This window comes from Apodemus sylvaticus, chromosome 2 (assembly GCF_947179515.1).
Source record: "Apodemus sylvaticus chromosome 2, mApoSyl1.1, whole genome shotgun sequence".
In the NCBI taxonomy this organism is placed as follows: domain Eukaryota; kingdom Metazoa; phylum Chordata; class Mammalia; order Rodentia; family Muridae; genus Apodemus; species Apodemus sylvaticus.
In genome coordinates, this window is record NC_067473.1 from 702,248 (window position 1) to 720,477 (window position 18,230).

An 18,230-nucleotide genomic window follows, 5' to 3' on the forward strand; every position below is an offset into this window, starting at 1 on the left:
TTTTTTGTTTTTTTTCTTTCTGCTGTGTAAGTTATAGGGTTTTCTTAGTTTCCATCACAAGTTGTAACATCTTCCAGTAAACTGTTGTCTTAGTGAGGGTTTCTTGCTGTGATAAGACACCATGATCAGAGCAACTTGTGGAGGAGAGGGTTTATTTCAGCTTGTATTTCCACATCATAGTGTCTACCTCGCTGAGAGAAGTCAGGGCGGATCCTGCTTATCCTGCTTATTAGGCAGGAGCTAATCCAGAGGCCATGGGGGAGCTCTGCTTACTTGCTCAGCCTGCTTTCCTATTTACTTGAGTACCACCTGCTTAGGGGTGTCACTGTATTAGACTGGGCCTGCCCACGCCAATCACTAATCAAAATATTTCCCCACAGACGTGCCCATTTAATGGAGGAATTTTCTTAATTAAGATCCCTCTTCCTAGATGTGTCTTGGTTGTGTCAAGTTGACCAAAAAACTAACCAGTACAAGCATTGATGTCCTCAGTGAAATCAGAAACCAGCTTTTCCTTACCATGCCTATTTGGCTATCATCCTTTACTTAACCAAGAAACAGTTTTTATACTTACTGTAAGTTTTGCACATAGCCATGTGGATGTGGTATGAAATAGTCTCACACTATACCAGTAATTGGCCTAGAATTCACTGTGTAGGCCTTGAACTCATGGCAATTCTCAGCTTCAGCCTGTTGAGTGTGGGATTATAGATACCAGCTACTAGCCTGGGGATTTACTGTGATTCTATTTCATTTAAATGTTTTAGGAAAAGGCTTTTTGGTTCATCTGATTATATCAGAGGACTTCAGTTTCTACTGTAGACCTGATAGAGCAGAGGCTACAGTTGCCATTTTGTTTTCTTAGCCATTTTGAAACATGATAGACTAAAACACACTGTCAAGTTAAATTTTAGAGTGATTTAAAAAGTAATGATGGTAGTTGGGTATGTTGGTACATACTTTTAATCCCCGTGCTGAAAGACAGAGGTATACAAATCTCTGAGTTTCAGGTCATTTAGGACTACATGGAGAGACCATGTTTCAAAATTAAAAAACCAAGGCGGAAAAAAAGTAAAACAAACTGAACGTGACAGTGTAGACCACAAGATCTTTTCCCTTCAAGTGATGTAGATCTATAGTGCAATTTTGGCTCATCTGTTTCCTGTCACACGTAGGCATTGTTGTCTGTCTCAGGTTACTACTCTCTTAAGTAGAATAGATAGTAAAACATGCTTTGTAGGCTTGCTTTTAGGAATGTATCTAATAGAGAATATCTGCCTCTTAACAGGCACTTAGTATGTATGAATTTAGTGTGTGTGTACTGAACTGTTCTCTTCTAGGACAGTTCTTCATGGTATCTGTAGATTGGATCATGGCTTTTGGGTACAGAGATAGCTTTCTTATTACTCTTCCTGTCCATAGTATTTCTGTTTTCTTAATGTTGATGTTTGTGGCTAGTGTTGTTAATTATATCATTACTTACTGGTATTATTAGTAACAGGCTAATTTTATTGTGTTTATATAATTTTATAGTTATATGGAAGGTTGGATATATTGTTTATAAACACCAAAGCAGTAAAATTGGGACACCTCACTGTGAGATATTTTTGTATGGACACAAATCATTTCCCTTATCCTAATGAAGAGATGTTTTGTAATAGTGAATATAGTCAGTCTATGAAACAATATAGAATAGTCAGTGACAAGTACTTATTATTTTTTATTTATTTAATATCCTGATCACCACCCCCTTCCTCCTCACTTCCTAGTCCCAACTTCCCAAATCCCTCCCCCATTGCCCCTCGCCGCCTTCTTAGAGAAGGGAGCCCCCATTGGGTATCGCTCCATCCTGGGGCATCTAGTCCTAGCAAGACTAGGCACATCCTTTCCCACTGAGGTCCAGCCAGGCAGTTCAGGTAGGGGGAAGGGAATCCAGTGGCAGGGGACAGAGACTGAGACAGCCTTCATTCCACTTGTTAGGGTACCCACATGAAGACCAAGCAGCACATTTGCTACAAATGTGTACGGGGTATTGGTCCAGCACCTGCATGCTCCCCGGTTGGTGACCCCGGCTCTATGAGCCCCCATGGTCCCAGGTTAGTTGTCTCTTTGGGTTTCCTTGTAGTGTCCTTGATGCCTCTGACTTAGTCACTTCTGTCACCCACTCTTCCACAAGACTCCCTAGGCTCTGCCTGATGTTTGGCTGTGGGTTTCTGCTTTTGCCTCCATCTGCTGCAGGATGAAGCCTCTCCATAGATAGTTATACTAGGTTCCTCTCTCCAAGCATTGCAGAGTATTTTTAATAGTGTCAGGGTTGGCTTTATCTCATGGGATGGGTCTCAAGTTGGGGCTGTCACTGATTGACTGTACCTCCAGCCTCTGCTTCATCTTTATCCATTCATATCTGGTAGGCAAGACAGATTTTGGGTTGAAGGTTTTTTGGGTGGGTTCACTTCCTCCTCCCTCCTCTGGAATCCTGCCTGGCTACTGGAGGTAGCCACTTTAGTCTTTATATCCTATATCCCTTCTGGTGGGAATCTCAGCAGAGTCACACCCTCAAGCTCCCTGTATACTTAGGCTTCCTGTCCTCCAGTTAGTCACCAGAGAGGCCCTCCCTGCCACGCCAGTTTCCATGCTCACTCCCAGACCTCTTGCCCTATACCTGATTGTCATCCCCATCCCCCCTCACTTTCTCTCCTACTCAGTTCCCTTTCTCCATCCATTTCCTATGGCTACCTAGTTTCCCCTGAGTGAGATTAGCACATCTTCTGGTGGGACCTCCTCATTACCCAGTTACTTTGGGCCTGTGGATTATAGCATGGTTGTCCTGCACTTATGAGTACATATCATATATGTTTTTCTGGTTACCTCATCTATTTGCCTGCAAAATTTATGATCTCTTTGTTTTTAATAGCTGAATAGTGTTCTGTTGTATAGATGTGCTACATTTTCTTTATCCATTTTTCTGTTGAGGCATATCCTGGTTGTTTCTAGTTTCTGGCTATTACAAATAAGGCTGGTATGAACATAGTTGAGCAAGTGTCCTGTGGTATGGTGGGGGGACCTTTTGAGTATATACCTAGAAGTAGAATAGCTGACTCTTGAGTCAGAACTATTCCTAGTTTTCTGAGAAACCACCAAACTGATTTCCAAAGTGGTTGTATAAGTTTGCACTCCACCAGCAGTGGAGGAGTGTTTGTTCCCCTTACCACATCTTCCCCAGCATTGGCCTGTGTCAGCTCTTATCTTACTGTTCTCAGGAGTGAGACCACTTATTTATTCTCCAGTGACTTCTGACAGTTGTGATATGGGGCCTGAGTATCCCCAGGTAGGGCGCAGCTTTCTGTCTTCCCAGGACCCTTACTTAACTGTCTTCTCTTGGGTTTCTAGGGAATTGTTCACAGTGACTTTTGAGTTTCCCACAATTTGCATAGGTAATTAGGATGGAAATCATTAGAATAATAAGTATCATTGCCAATCTAGAAGAAAGATCTAGAAATTCTTTCTTCTGACAGATGGTATGTTTGTTTCCAACATAAACTCAGTAGCATCAAATGCTGATATCTTTGTTGCCAGAGATATGACTAAAGAAATAGCTTCCCTAATTATCATTAGAAAAATTAGTGATCTCTCAATTTTAATTCATTTATAGACATCAAGTACAGATATAATTTGTCACGAACTCCCCCTTTTGTATTGGTCTCTTTAAAACTAAACCCCTATAAATGTTTGTTTATAGTTGCTATTTTGATTTTTTGATTTTGTATGGTCTTTGGAGATCTGGAGTTTTTATATTTTTGTATCAATTGGCCTTTCCCGCCTTTGGTTTCTCTTAATTGTTTTTCTGTACAGAAGATCCTTTTCCACCATGAATGTAACAAACACTTGTTGTCAGCAGTTTTATTTGTTGTTGGCTATTGATTGCATAGGAGTTCACAGAGCAGTTCTGTGCCTCAGTCTTCCAAGCTCACTGGCTTCGTGCTGCTGGTTTGCCAGCCCCCAGCCAGCGTCTTTATCATGGTGCCTTTTTATTTTAGAAGTTACCCCACCATGACTGTTTCTTGGCTTTGGAGTCAGCTAGACCTGGCTCAGAATTTCAGCTCTCTATTTTACTGTTAGGGACCCTGAACAAACTTAAAAAATTCAAGTTAGTGTTTTATCTGAAAAATGAGTAGAACAAGAAATAGTTGGTTGTGTTTTTATGTGTGGAGAGTAGAACGTATGTAGAATATAAAAAGTACCTGCGCATCTAATGCCTGCACCCAGAGTAAGACGAAGTAAACAGTATATTTTCATGAGCCCACTGGGTGATGACCACTGTCTGGAGAAGGAGGCCCACTGTCTATCTGCAGCTTCCCACTATCCTTTTGGATTATCTTGTCTTCTTTATCCTCTTGTCTGTTAAGACCTCCTCTGTCCAGAGGAGGGTTCCCATGGGATATAGGCATCTTACTTTTTTGTTATTGACCTGAGAGGGCTGTAGAGCTAGAGCTACCCACATACCCATAGAAACTGCAAATACTGTAGATTAAACTAGACAAAGGGCCTCTCTTCAAGATCAATATACACGAACAGTTTACAAAAGGGAGCCTTGAGTATTTGGGGCACTTCTTCATGGAATCCCTTTGTTCTGTTCCGGCTTATGCTGGGCCACACATATATCATTTTTACTTGATGATACACAGTCCTTTTGTGCATGCCTAGCATTTTGGGTTAGGAGCTTAGGCCTATAACTCCAAGGTCAAGTGCTTATATTTGGTGAAAGCCTAGTATTAAGCCAAGAGCTGTTTTTCAAAGGCAAATAATTATCCACAGAGATTAACCTGCACTGTGATTCTTTGATTGAGCATGCATCCATTTTAAGCTGGAATGAAGAAGCAGAGGTGTCAAAGTGGCATCATTGGCATAAGTAAAATAGGAATAAAAGGGGGACAGAAAAATTCATTTGTAGCGTTCACCTTTTGTGTCTTGGCACTGTTAACTTTTTACTTTGGAAGTTCCCAAGATCTTACTTTATAGTGACTGCTTTTCTGCAATCTGTGCTTAAAATTAAAAGCCAATAATGGTCAATATTTGAAAGAGAGGAGAATGATAGAATTAAATCTGGGCATAATTCTCCAGTTTTGGAGGTGTTTTTCTCCACTGTGTTTGCTTCAGTGGTGTTTTCTGGTGTGGAGCTGTACATTGACAACTGAACTGTCCAGCTCAGGTTCAGTTGTTAAAATGAGCCTTGGTGACCTGGCTAATCTCTGTGAGAACTTTATTTTGATGCCAATGAATCTGTCTTGTTAAGTAAAAGGGTACTTAAAATAATATGTACTTCTATATTACCACTTATTTTGCAGTATAAAGGCTCAAATCCAGGGATTTTGCTTCCTGTTTTTCCTTGTGAATCTATCAGATCGACAGAGGCTCTAAACTTGTGGTTCTCTCAACATAAGCTGAATATTGTATTTTGAATTATTTTGTGATACCAGTAGGTGGCGGTAGAACATAACCCTATGGTAAACCGGTAATTTGTTCTTGTGTTTGAACCTCCAACTGAACTGTCTTTTGGGGCTGGGCATGGGCTACTATCAGTGGCTTGCTATGATGCTGGCGCTGACAAACTACCTTTCTTAAGTTTTGCATTCTATTATATTGAAGCATATAATTTTAGTTTTTTGAAGTGGAGAAATTTGACAGCTTTTATAGTATAAATTAAAATATATATATTAAATATGTGTAAAGTCAGTAACAATAATTTTCTTTTATAAAATTAATTAATTTTTAAAAAAATTTATTTTATTAGGTGTTTGCTTTATTTACATTTCAAATGGTATCCCCTTTCCTTGTTACCCCTCCCAAAACTCCCTATCCTATCTCCCTTCCCCCTTCTTAGCAATACTACCCCCCCCCCCCACACACACACACACATACGCACACACTTTCCTGAACCTACACTGGGGCATCGAGCCTTCATAGGACCAATGGCCGCTCCTCTCATTGATGTCTGAAAAGGCCATCCTCTGCTACATATGAAGCCGGACCCATGGGTCCCTCCATCTGTACTCTTTGGTTGGTGGTTTAGCCCTTGGGAGATTTGGGGGTACTGGTTGGTACATATTATTTTTCTTCCTTGGGGCTGCAAACCTCTTCAGCTCCTTGGGTCCTTTCTCTAGCTCCTCCGTTGGGGACCCTGTGCTCAGTCTATTGGTTGGCTGTGAGCCATGGGTATTTTCCTAAGAAGGATCAAAGTATCCACGCTTTGGTCTTCCTTCTTCTTGAGCTTCATGTGAACTGTGAGTTTAATTATCAGGGAAATTCAAATCAAAACAACCCCGAGATTCTACCTCATATCAGTCAGAATGGCTAAAAATCAAAAACTCAGGGGATAGCAGATGCTGGCGAGGATGTGGAGAAAGAGGAACACTCCTCCATTGCTGGTAGATTGCAAGCTGGTAAGATCACTCTGGAAATCTGTTTGGCTGTTCTTCAGAAAATTGGACATAGTACTACCTGAGGACTCAGCTATACCACTCCTGGGTATATACCCAGAAAATGCTTCAACATGTAATAAAGACATGTGCTCCACTATGTTCATAGCAGCCTTATTTATAATAGCCAGAAGCTGGAAAGAACCCAGATGTCCCTCAACAGAGGAATAGTACATTTACACAATGGAATACTACTCAGCTATTAAAAACAATGACTTCATGAAATTCTTAGGCAAATGGATGGAACTAGAAAATATCAGCCTGAGTGAGTTAACCCAATCACAAAAGAACACACATGTTGTGCTCACTGATAAGTAGATATTAGCCCAAAAGCTTGGAATGTCCAAGATAACAACTCACAGACCACATGAAGATTAATTTATTTTTTTACACTCCGTATTCTATTCCCCCCTACCCCTGTCCATCCTCCAGACTGTTCCACATCTCATTCCTCCTCCCCACCCCCAGACTCCACGTGCATGTCCCCACCCCCTACTCCACCTGACCTCTAAACTCTCTGGGGCCTCTAGTGGGTTAGGTGCAACATTTCTGAATGAACACAGATCTGTAGTTCTCTGCTGTATGTGTGCTAGGGGCCTCATGTCAGCTGGTGTATCCTGCCTGTTTGGTGGTCCAGTGTTTGAGAGATCTCGGGGATCCAGTTTAATTGAGACGCTGGCTCTCCCACAGGGTTGCCCTTCTGGCTTCTTTCAGTCTTCTCTAATTCAGCAGCAGGGGTCAGCCGCTTCTGTCCATTGGGTGGGTGCAGATATCTGCATCTGACTCAGCTGCTTGTGGGTCTTCTGGAGTGTGGCCATGCTAGTATTAGAACTGTAGAATGCTTTTACAAGAAAGACCACAAGTTTATTGAGCTTTGAAGAGTTGACAAGCCACTTTGCAGTGCATATTGAATACACATATTTTTGTTTTTCCCAGAAAGGCCTAGCCTTAAAGTCAGTGACTTGCCTTCACCTCTCAAGTGCTGTCATGAGAGGTGTGCCCACCATTCCTGATTCTTAGAGTTTTGGGGGAGTGAGTTTGGGTCTCATGCCCCTGCAGCAAACACTGCATTGACCATCCCAGCTCCTTAGCCCTAGCTTAGTTTTAAGTGAGTGAACTGGTTAACATAATTATTATTAATTTTTTTGATTTGTGAGTTTTTGCCTAAGGCAAATTTTACTTTTTTGACTTTTGGCCATCAGAGAATAATTTGGATTTTTTGTTCTGCAAATATATATATGCATAAATCAATAATCAGAATAAAAATTCTCTTTTTTATGCTACAAATGTCAGTTTATTTTTCTTATATGGCAGACGTTAGCATTCACGTATTTGCATTTGGTGGTTTTTCTGAGACTGATGTTCAAATGGTGTGGAGAGTGCGGCTGGAAACAGAGCCTGGCTCGGGTCTCTGGCTCAGTCCATCTTTGTTGTTCTCTTCCCTGTTAATGGATTTTATACAGAGATCTGGAGATTTAGGCATGTCACAAAGGTGCTTAAATACACACTTAGGATTTTTAGAGTACTCCTGTGCTTCTTATAGAAGATTTAGGCTGTGCAAAGAGATAGAAAGGAATAAGAACGCACCACTCTGCTATATTTGTGTTGTTAAAAAAGTTGCGTCTCTCTTGGCAATTTATTTTTATGCTTAGTTTAAAAAATACTTGTTTTATATGTATTTATGTATACGTGTGGGTGTGTATATGTGTGTGCTGTGTCATGCATGCTCCTGATGACAACTAAAGTGAGAACCAGGGCAGTATGCTAGCTGTCTTCCTATATTGTCTTTCCTCTTATTTCCTTGAGACAGGATTTCTCACTGAACTAGAAGTGCAGCTGTTTGGGGTGGGGTAACTGGGCAGGAAGTGCTTGGGATGCCCTGTCTCTGTGCCTCAGTGCTTGGCTTCTTGTCTGAGCGATTGCATTCAAACTCAGGTCCTCACGCTTGCGGAGTAAGGATGCTTACACAGTGAGCCAGTTTCCCAACTCTGCTGAGTTTTTCTTGTCACTGTTATTTTTATGTAGTTTTAATATCATGTATGTTTTTTTTAATTGTAAGCTTTGTTGAATAAAATCAATGAGAAAGGCAAGGAAAGAGTTGAGCTAGTTTCAGCTATAACTCACACAATTTTTTGGCCTTGCTTTGCCTGAGTGCTGGTGCATTAGAATTTTTCAGTTTTTTTCTTTTATTTTTGTTTAAAAATTTGGGTGTCGTTTCTCTTCTTTTCTTGGTAAGGGGCAGAGTGGCAACCCATCTAACAGGAGAGAGCCAAGTGATAGAGTTGAAGTCTTTTCAAGGTCATGACAGCTAAGCAGTCCAAACTTTGGCTGATGTAAAATGCTTCTCACTCAGATAAGTGCTATAAAGATGGTTAAAGCTCCTTTATATAACAGAGAGGGTGAATTCCTGATTTTTGGCCAAGACAGTATAGTGTGAACTGGGTAAGTAGAATACATCTAATATTTTGGGTTATTAAAATTGAATTGTATTGGTGTGAGTGTGCACGCTTATGTATATGTGTGTGTGTGTGCTATGTGTACACATGTATACATGTAGAGGTTAGAGATCAACCTCAGGTGGTATTATTCAAGAACCATCCACTTTGCTTTTTAAAAACAGAATCTTTAATTGACTTGAGTCTCACCAGTTAAGATAGGCTGGCTACTGGCCAGTAAGTCATCTTCATCTCCCTAGCTCTGGGATTGCAAACATATTTCACCCCACCTGGATTTTTATGTATGTTCTGGGGGCTAATCTCAGGTCCTCATGCTTGCAAAACAAGCACATTACCAAAGGAGCTGTCTCCTCAGCTCCTTGAAATTGATTTTAAAAAATTTCCTGCAGTTTGAAGGTGTTTTAAGGAGGCTTTATATATTATGCATGCATGCATGTATGTATGTATGTATGTATGTATGCTTGTATATACACAAATAAAAAGATAACTGTAGTATTGCTTTGTCCTGTTTAATTGGCTTAATGATCATGGGCTCAGTTAAGCACTTATGCCAATAGACAGACTTAGTATGCTAATATATCCAATATGGCTTGAATAAAATGTTCCTGATGTGTTCTTTTGTCAGATAAAGTAATTAAGTTTATTGATGCCCTTCTCACACAAAATAGTAATTTTCAGATGGCATAGAGTAGTAGAGAAAGACAGAGAGACCCAGAGTCAAACTCCATGTGTGTCATTGTGAATTAGGGATCTGTGTGTGAGCAGAATTTACCAAACCTCTTTAAACAAAACAGTTTGCTTTTGGGTGAGGTAATTTTCTCCTATAAATTTTTGTTTCTATATTTTTTTGAAGTTACTGTAAATATTTTACTTTTAGTTTCTTAACAAGTGGTTCATCTATTTTGTATAAGGATTCTAGTGAGACAATGATCTTTGTTGAGTCCATTAGAAGCAGGAGTAACTATCCTTTCAGTTTAAAACGTTTCTTTGTCTTGAGAAGATAGAAAATATGAGTCTTTTCTAAGTGATCTTCTTTCCCAAGAATGAATCCCAGTTGTAGGCATTGGACATTCCTAGGACCCTGGCCCAGGGAGGCTTGGCAGCCCTTCATGGTTATGTCTGAGATCTTAGAGCTGCCTGATGCCTCAAAAGCTCTGCCTTCAGATCTTATCACACTGGAGACGAGGGTTCCAGTTTGTGAGTTTGGTTACATTTCTGTTTATGATAATGCTACTAGGCTGGTGTTCCCTCTCATTAATTTATAGATTTAACACAATGCCAGTCAAAATCCCAATAAGCATTTTTTAAAAGATCTATTTATTTATATTTATATGAGTACACTGTAGCTGCCCTCAGACACACCAGAGTGCATTGAATCCCATTACAGATGTTGTGAGCCACCATGTGGTTTCTGGGAATTGAACTCAAGACTTCTGGAAGAGCAGTCATGCTCTTAACCACTGAGCCATCTCTCCAGCCCCCAATAGGTATTTTTTTTTTAATGGAAATTGATAAATTTACCTAAAATTCAGATGATATTTCAATGAAATTTCAATGGTCAGGACAACTTTGAAGAGAAGATTTTGGAGGGCTTTCTACTTCAAGATGTTTTTCAGTCTGTAATGATCAAGATAGTGTGGTGACAGTGTAAAGACAGAGCAGTATTTAATCCAGCAGGGTACTGAATCCAAGAACACACACATATGTATTGCTGATTGACTTTTGACAAAGGTACAAAGATAAAATTTAGTGAATAAAGGATATTTTTAACAAATAGAATTAGAATAGCTTGATAATCACAGACAAAAATTGACCTTTAGTCTATACCTGGTGCCACATGAAGACTCATAGAGGTAAATGTAAAGCTACGAAAGAAACAGACGCAAACAGGAGAGGCTCTGAGACACTATTCTACACTATTTTGTCTCATACAATACCAATATCAGGATTCAGAAAGAGAAACTTTATAAATTTGGCTTTGTTACATGTGGTAACAAATTTTGATTAGAAAAAGAACCCATGAACTGGGAAAGAGGACCTGCAGATCTCATAGATGTTAAAGAATTTGTTTTCAGGGAATGTGAAGAACTTTCCTTTCTTCTAGTGGGAATGGAAAATACAACCAATTAGGAAAATATTGTCAGTTTTTTAAAATATCAAACACCTGTCTCCCACCCTCTGTCATTTTCCTTTGCACACTAACTCAAAATGAAAGTCTGTGTCCATTGCAAAGTCTGGACATGCATGGCTAACGAAAGCTTCATTTGTAATAGCCACAAGGTAGGAGCAGCTCAGATGCTGACAGGTGAGACAATTCAATAAGGGTTATTATGGTCTGTGATACAGACACAAAACACAGTGACAGAAACAAGACCAAGACAAAACAAAACAAACAAACAAAAAAAGCCAACATAAACTACATGATCCACTTACATAGAACTTGTAGAAAATTCACTCTTTTGGAAGTACAGAATTAGTGGTTGGCTGGAGTGGGTAAAGGGATAAAGATACCAGGAAGGGCAGATTCTATAGGGGTTTGTGGAAAGGTCTGGGGCAAAGGTGTGTTCACTATCTGTGGGTATAGAGCCAACACTCGCCAAAACTCTACACTTGTGTATTCATCAGATTTATGTTGCTGTAATAACATCTCAGGTTGGGACTTTGGAAAGAAGTGTTTGCCTTACAGTTGTGGCAGTTCTGGAGTAGGGGGTTTCCTCAGGAATGTCCTGTTCCTAATCCCCACCTACCAGAGAAGTAGCTAATTATGTACTGAATGTACTACAGTCATGGAGTGGCCTCTTTTTACACTGACTTTCTAGGTTTGATTGTTTTTGTTTTTGATTTTGAGACGGGGTTTCTCTGTATAGCCCTGGCTGTCCTGGAACTCACTCTTCAGACTAGGCTGGCCTGGAACTCAGAGATTCACCTGCCTGTGCTTCCTGAGTGCTGGGATTAAAGGAGTGAGCCACCACCACCACCACCACCACCACCACCACCACCACCACCACCACCTGGCTACAAGGACTTTCTATAAGAATAAGGATGTATTCCCATGAGAAAAGTATTAATCTCTTTATATCACTCTTTAGAAACTAAGCATCTTTCATGAGACCATGGCCCTAAAAGATTCCACCCCTTCAGCATTGTTATACTGGGACAGACTCCTCAGACGGGGCATGTGCGAGGCATATTGAAACTACCTGAACCAGAGCAGTGTACTGTGTGCAATTTATTGCACAGTGGGGCTATTCAGGTGAACCCATCACAATTTCTTCATTTTTCATTGACAATTAAAATTTATTCTAAGGCATGGGGAAACTAGATGGACACATGGCGATTGCTAGTAAAGAAAACCAGGAGCTGATCTACCTGGGTCGGGGAGGGAAAAAGGAAAGGAAAAGGCAGAAAGTGGTGAGCCTCGCATGCTAGCAGTTAACAGTCCTGAAAAGTAGTTGCCTCTGGGGAAGTGATGATTTGTAAAAGCAGAAAGGCATAAAGTACTTGTTCTGTGGTGACAGTGGTTCAGTTGTCAGCCATTTCACTTAGTACTAATGATATCCATACATATAACATTAAGCCTCATTTCACAGGTGAGGAACCTGGAACCTAGCAAGGTTGCCACAGCCTAGTATGAGACGGAGGTGTGTGCATTTATTTATCCCTCATTCAACATGCCCTTCCTGGTAATTGTAATTATAGCTTGTCAGCCAAAAAAAGAGAATAAAGCCTTTTTTCTTGTTTTGGAGGCAAATTCTAAGTTATCTTGGTCAGACTTGTATACTTTAGTGGTTTTCCTGGCTGGCGTCCCTGGTATATGGGGTTAGAAGTGTGTTTAGCCTTAACTTTTTATTTTAAGGATCAGAACATAGTAAAGTTCATTTAATATTAAATGTTCATTTAAAGATCATTTTAAAGCAATTTTTTTACTTTACATAATAGGAATTATTGTCCTACTTCATATGAGAAAACCTTAAAAATAATGTTGAACATTATTTTAATTTTAAGCTTTAAATGTTTAGTTTACCACTAAAAGATGTTAAGACAGAAGCTGAGGATATAGCTCAGTTAGTAGAGCACTTGCATAATATACATGAGAGACCCTGGGTTCTAGCCCAACACAGGATAAATCAGGTGTGGTGCTATACACCTTTAATCCCAGAACTCAGGAAGTAAAGGCAGGAGGCTCAAGAGTTCAAGGTCATCTTTGGCTACATAGAAAATTCAGTCTGGGATACAAGTGATGTAGTTCCAAAAAAGAAAAGAAAAATATAGTAAGACATCACGTTTAACTTATTTTTTTTTCTTGAAAAGATTAAATGTGCATATGCTGGGTAGTGGTGGCGCATGCCTGTAATCCCAGCACTTGGGAGGCGGAGGCAGGCGGATTTCTGAGTTCGAGGCCAGCCTGGTCTACAGAGTGAGTTCCAGGACAGCTAGGGCTACACAGAGAAACCCTGTCTCGAAAAACAAACAAACAAACAAAAATTGTGCATTATGTGCCCATCAAATCTCTAGATTTCTGGATAAGAAACTATGAATTGATGTTATTATCTCCCCTATTAAAGTCGGGGACTCCTTTCGATAAGTGACACAAGAGTTCAGGGGTTTAGCTCCCTGTGTTCCACACTGTTCTAGGAGCAGGATGTGTGTGTACACGTGTTAACTCAATGCCATAGCATACTGCTTGTTAAGAGAACAGTGTGCTGTGTGTGTCTGACACACTGTGTGTCTCTAAATGATGTAAGCATGACCTTGAAGGAAAGATGTGAAAGGAACAGTTTTTACCTGTTTTTTAAATTGCATGCAGTACTCTGAATGCATTGGTATAACCTTTAATTGTGACTTCAGTTTAAAGATTACAGCCATCATTTTGAAGCTCATTTTTGGATTTTAGTGTTTTTTCTATTTTTAAAAATAGGTGTTGGGTCAAACACTGCCTGTGACATACCTGACAGTGTACCCATATTTTTGTTGCCATCTATTTTGTCATAACTTGGCTGAAAGGGAAATGGCTCTGTGAGCTTGACCACCTGGGTCACAGTTTCTTTCCCACTTGGAATTCTTTGTTAGAACTCCTGTGACATGATTTTTAGGTTTTCAGGTAATCTGCTCCAATACTCACATGCTCTGCAGCTTGGCAAGTGACAATATTGCCTGCTCAAGGACTCTTGTGTCTAAAAATGAATTCGTAGAATGTCTGTAAGGCACTTTGAGCAATGTTTGGCTCATGGAGCTCAGGAAGTGCTAGTTCCTCTAGACAGTCTTATGAGGCTTAAATGGGTGACACTTAGCTTGGTCCTGGTTTTTACTAATTGACAAGTAGATGCTGGTGGCTCTAATTAAAATATTTCAGTGATGATATGTCTAAAGATCTGTGCCTTTGGATCTCTACATGTAAGATATATTTACTTAATTCACTTGGGGGGAGCAAGGGAAAGTAAACAGTTTCTATATTGGCTTTCTTCAATAGATAAAAATATTTAAAGTAAATATACAATCATTTTCTAATAGTCAAGTTTAGATAGTCATTTCAAATAGGTATTTATTTTTATTAGTAAAATACAGATCTTGATGTGCATCATAACTTAGTACCTTTGAAACAATGTGGCAATGTCTAACCTGATTTTCTTAATTTTTGTTATTGTCATTTTTATAGGTTTGTGGAATCTTGCTTCTCTATTTTCCAATCTTTGTTTATTTGTGTTGATGCCCTTTGCCTTTTTCTTTCTGGAATCAGAAGGTTTTGCAGGCCTGAAAAAGGTAAGTAAATTGAGTTTGGATCAAATTTATTAAATGACTCATATTAAACTAGAAGTTGATATAAACAAACAGTTGAATTACTAAATAATGATGTTGACATACTGTTGATAATGTTGATAATATTGAACAGTGAATTAATAATATTGCACAGTGTATACCTTGTGTATGCAGTCAGGGAGGACGTTTATGGTCCACATCCACCTGGAGGGGTATCTCCTGTGGGACTGACAACCTGCCACCGCAGCGTTAGTTAGGTCTTCAGGGAGGCCTCATCTACTTCAGAGCCCAATTGGACACACTTAAAGTACAGATATTTTCAGGATAGTAATACGTTATAAAGTCAACTCCTTTGCAGACGACAGACCCACATGGTATTGAGAATGGTTCATCCTACACGGATGTGGGAGGCTTGGAGTGAGCGCATTGGGAAGCTTTCCGAGAGCATCTGCCAACAGCATGACCTTATGGGAGGGATAACTGACTCTGACTGTGATACACAGTATCTAGCCACACACTTTTGGAATATAATTTTGCAATATAATGAAAAGATTTAAGTAAGTAATACTTGGCAGAGAGAGCTCGAGTTACAATAGAAGCATCTTACAACATTTATTTCTGTTGTAATATATGGAGTGGATTGTGCTTATCTATCTAATGTGAAATTGTAAACTGTGGATTATTGCTTGTTGTGCCCTTTTTTTTGTATGTGGCATATGAACATTTTGGTGTATGTGTTTACATATGTTCTTGCAGGTCCATGTATGTGTAAAGAACAGAGAACAAAATCGGCCGTCTTTCTCAGTTTCCTTTCATTGTTATTTTTTTGAGACAGTGCCCTGGAATCTAGAACTCATTAACTTAGCTCCTGGCTGGCTGACCAGTGAGCTCCAAGGACCTTCATGTCGCTGCCTCTCTAACATGGAGGCACAGCTCTGTACTCTGGTATCAGCTTCCACATGAGTGCTAGGGACTTGAACTCAGATCCTCGTGCTTTCATGGCAAATACTTCACTGAAGTCGAATGGGTTTGTGTGTCATTCTTGCCCAGGGATGTACTAATGACTGTGCGGTTTCAGTTTTAGTTGTGCTAAAAGAGCACTGTTGATGTGGGGACAGTCTGAGTGACACTGGGGAAAGGCCCCTGAGGGGTCAGGTGTTACTTCAGACGTGAATACTGAAGGTGAAAGCCATCAGCTTACTTCCTGATTAGTAAGTGCAGAGATGAGAATGGCCTGCGCTTTGCTGTCAAGCTTCACATTGAGAAAATTGGCTTCTGTATGTTGGAATTATTTTATGTTCTCTTGTTTTAAGATTAACAATTAAATTATGTAATAAAAATAATTACTTTGTTTTAATTTAGAAAGTTGCTGTAGCTGGGTGTGGTGGGTAGTGCACGCCTTTAGTTCTAGCACTTGGAAGGTAAGAGACAGGTGGATCTCTGAGTTTGGGGCTAGCCTAGTTTACAGAGTGAGTTCCAGGACAGCTAGGGATTTACAGAGAAATCCTGTCTTGAAAAACCAACCAAGTCAGGTGGTGGTGGCGCACTCCTGTAATCCCAGCACTTGGGAGGCAGAGGCAGGCAGATTTCTGAGTTGTAGGCCAGCCTTGTCTACAGAGTGAGTTCCAGGACAGCCAGGACTACACAGAGAAACCCTGTCTCGAAAAAACCAAATTAAAAAAAAAAAAGAAAGAAAGAAAGAAAGAAAGAAAGAAAGAAAGAAAGAAAGAAAAAGAAAAACCAACCAAACAAAAAATAAAGCTACTTTTCTATTTATAGTTTCTAGAAGGAATTATGGCTAAAACTGAGGCTCAGTGGTATTAAATACTGTTAACTTATCTGAAGACCCTGTGTATAAAATGGTAGTGGCATGACACCTGATGTACCCAGAGGCATTGTTCTCTTTGTAGTCCCACACTGGAAAGCACAAGGAAGCCAGCAAGAAGATGAGAGATGGTCAAGGACAGAATGTAGAAAGGGAAGACAAGAGGTCCAAGAGATGATGCTGGCAGAGCCTCTGTGCTGTTAGAGTGTGTAAAGGAATGGTAGGCAGCCCAAGACCCCAGGCCAGAGACCTTCTAGAACAGTACAGCATCCACAGCTGGACAGAGCACTGCAGAGAACTGACAGCCTCCTGATGAGGAGGCCACTGGAGACGTAAGATGTTGGTTTCTGTGGAAGATTGGATCTAGAGTTTTCCATAGATTGCTGTCTGTTCATCAGAAACTTAGTAAGCAGCTCCATGTACAAGTTACTGTGTCCTTAAAGGAGCTTGTTAGGGCTGCTCAAGAAGAACTCCCGATTCTGGAGTCAAGGTCAGACAGTGGGGTAATCAGCGATGCACACAAGGAAGCCATAGCTTGCCATGTGCTGAGGAGTTGTGGGAGCCACTGACAGAAACAGTGTCTAGCTGGGGTGGGGCTGAGCCTCACAGCTGAGCAGGGCTTGGAAGAGGAAATTTCACGGCTTGCCCTGTGGTCTTGAGTTCTGATTGAATCGATGAATGCTACAAGATGGGGAGTTGTGAGGGGGTACAGGGAGCCTCAGGATAAGGTTCTGCAGTATTCAGCTCTGGCAGGTAGTTTAGATTTGATGCTGTAGTTAATAGGGAGCTTGAAAGAGTTTTTCTGGAGTGTTTTTGCACCTACTTTTTCATTCAAGTGTAGTGATAATTCTGCATTTTGGTGTTTCTTGTCCGTCACCAAGGAGAGGGTGCCCTTGGGGCACTTGCTCTACCTAGTTCCATGTGCTATTGGGGAGGAGTCGTGTCGGCAGCAGTGCACAGATATATAGGTGTAGATGTGTCGACTCACTGAAACCACTGGCTAGTGTCTTCCCAGTGCATAATTCCTCCTCCTCCTAAGCCTGCCTGGGTGCTGTTGCCTCACTGTTACTCTTGTTTGGTGTTCTGGGCATATCTGCTCAGTGCATACTCTTTATGAAGATGTAGTTGTTAGCAAGGTAGATCACGACTTCAGGCAGCTTGTGATGTGGACAGTCCTTGCCTCTGCTTTGTCTGCATGACCAGCCAGAAAAGGGATTCAGTTGCAGTTTGTGAGGCACAATTGACAACAGGCTCTGGAATTCAGACTCAGTGGCAAAACCCAGGAACAGTCATCTCTTGTGTTCCTCCTCTTAGAAGACTTTCAACTTTCCTAATGCTGCAGCACTTTATCATGTTGTGGTGACCAGAAAATTATTTTTATTGCTATTTCATAACTGTAACTTATGCAGTTATGAATGCATAACTGTTATGAATGCTGCTGTTATGAATTGTATGTAAGTATTTGTGTTTTCTGATGGTTTTAGGCAAGCCCTGTGAAACGGTCAGTCAACCCTAAAAGAGGCTTTGACCCATAGGCTGAGAACCTCTCTCAGACCTCATGTCAGCAGGAGAAAGAGCTGAACAGGCGCCCAAGAGACAAGCATGGCACCTCATGTCCACATTTACACAACTCTTGCTATTATTTCTACTTATAATTTTTCTATAAATGGCTTTAAAAATCCTTGTCCTAAACACATATTTAAGCATGCTTGTCCC

At 40.5% G+C, this 18,230-nt stretch overlaps 1 protein-coding gene across 8 annotated transcripts in view; it reads left to right on the forward strand.

The window, feature by feature from the left end:
• Positions 1–18,230, forward strand: part of Lmbr1 (limb development membrane protein 1) — a 156,152-nt gene that overhangs the window by 40,314 nt on the left and 97,608 nt on the right. For 6 of the 8 annotated variants that reach the window (XM_052172947.1, XM_052172951.1, XM_052172948.1 and 3 more), the window contains one exon: positions 14,589–14,692. In XM_052172947.1, the coding sequence (XP_052028907.1) occupies positions 14,589–14,692 (104 nt within the window). Of the gene's footprint in view, positions 1–12,552; positions 12,574–14,588; positions 14,693–18,230 lie in introns of those variants that run through there. The other 2 variants (XM_052172955.1, XM_052172953.1) reach the window with 2 other exon arrangements.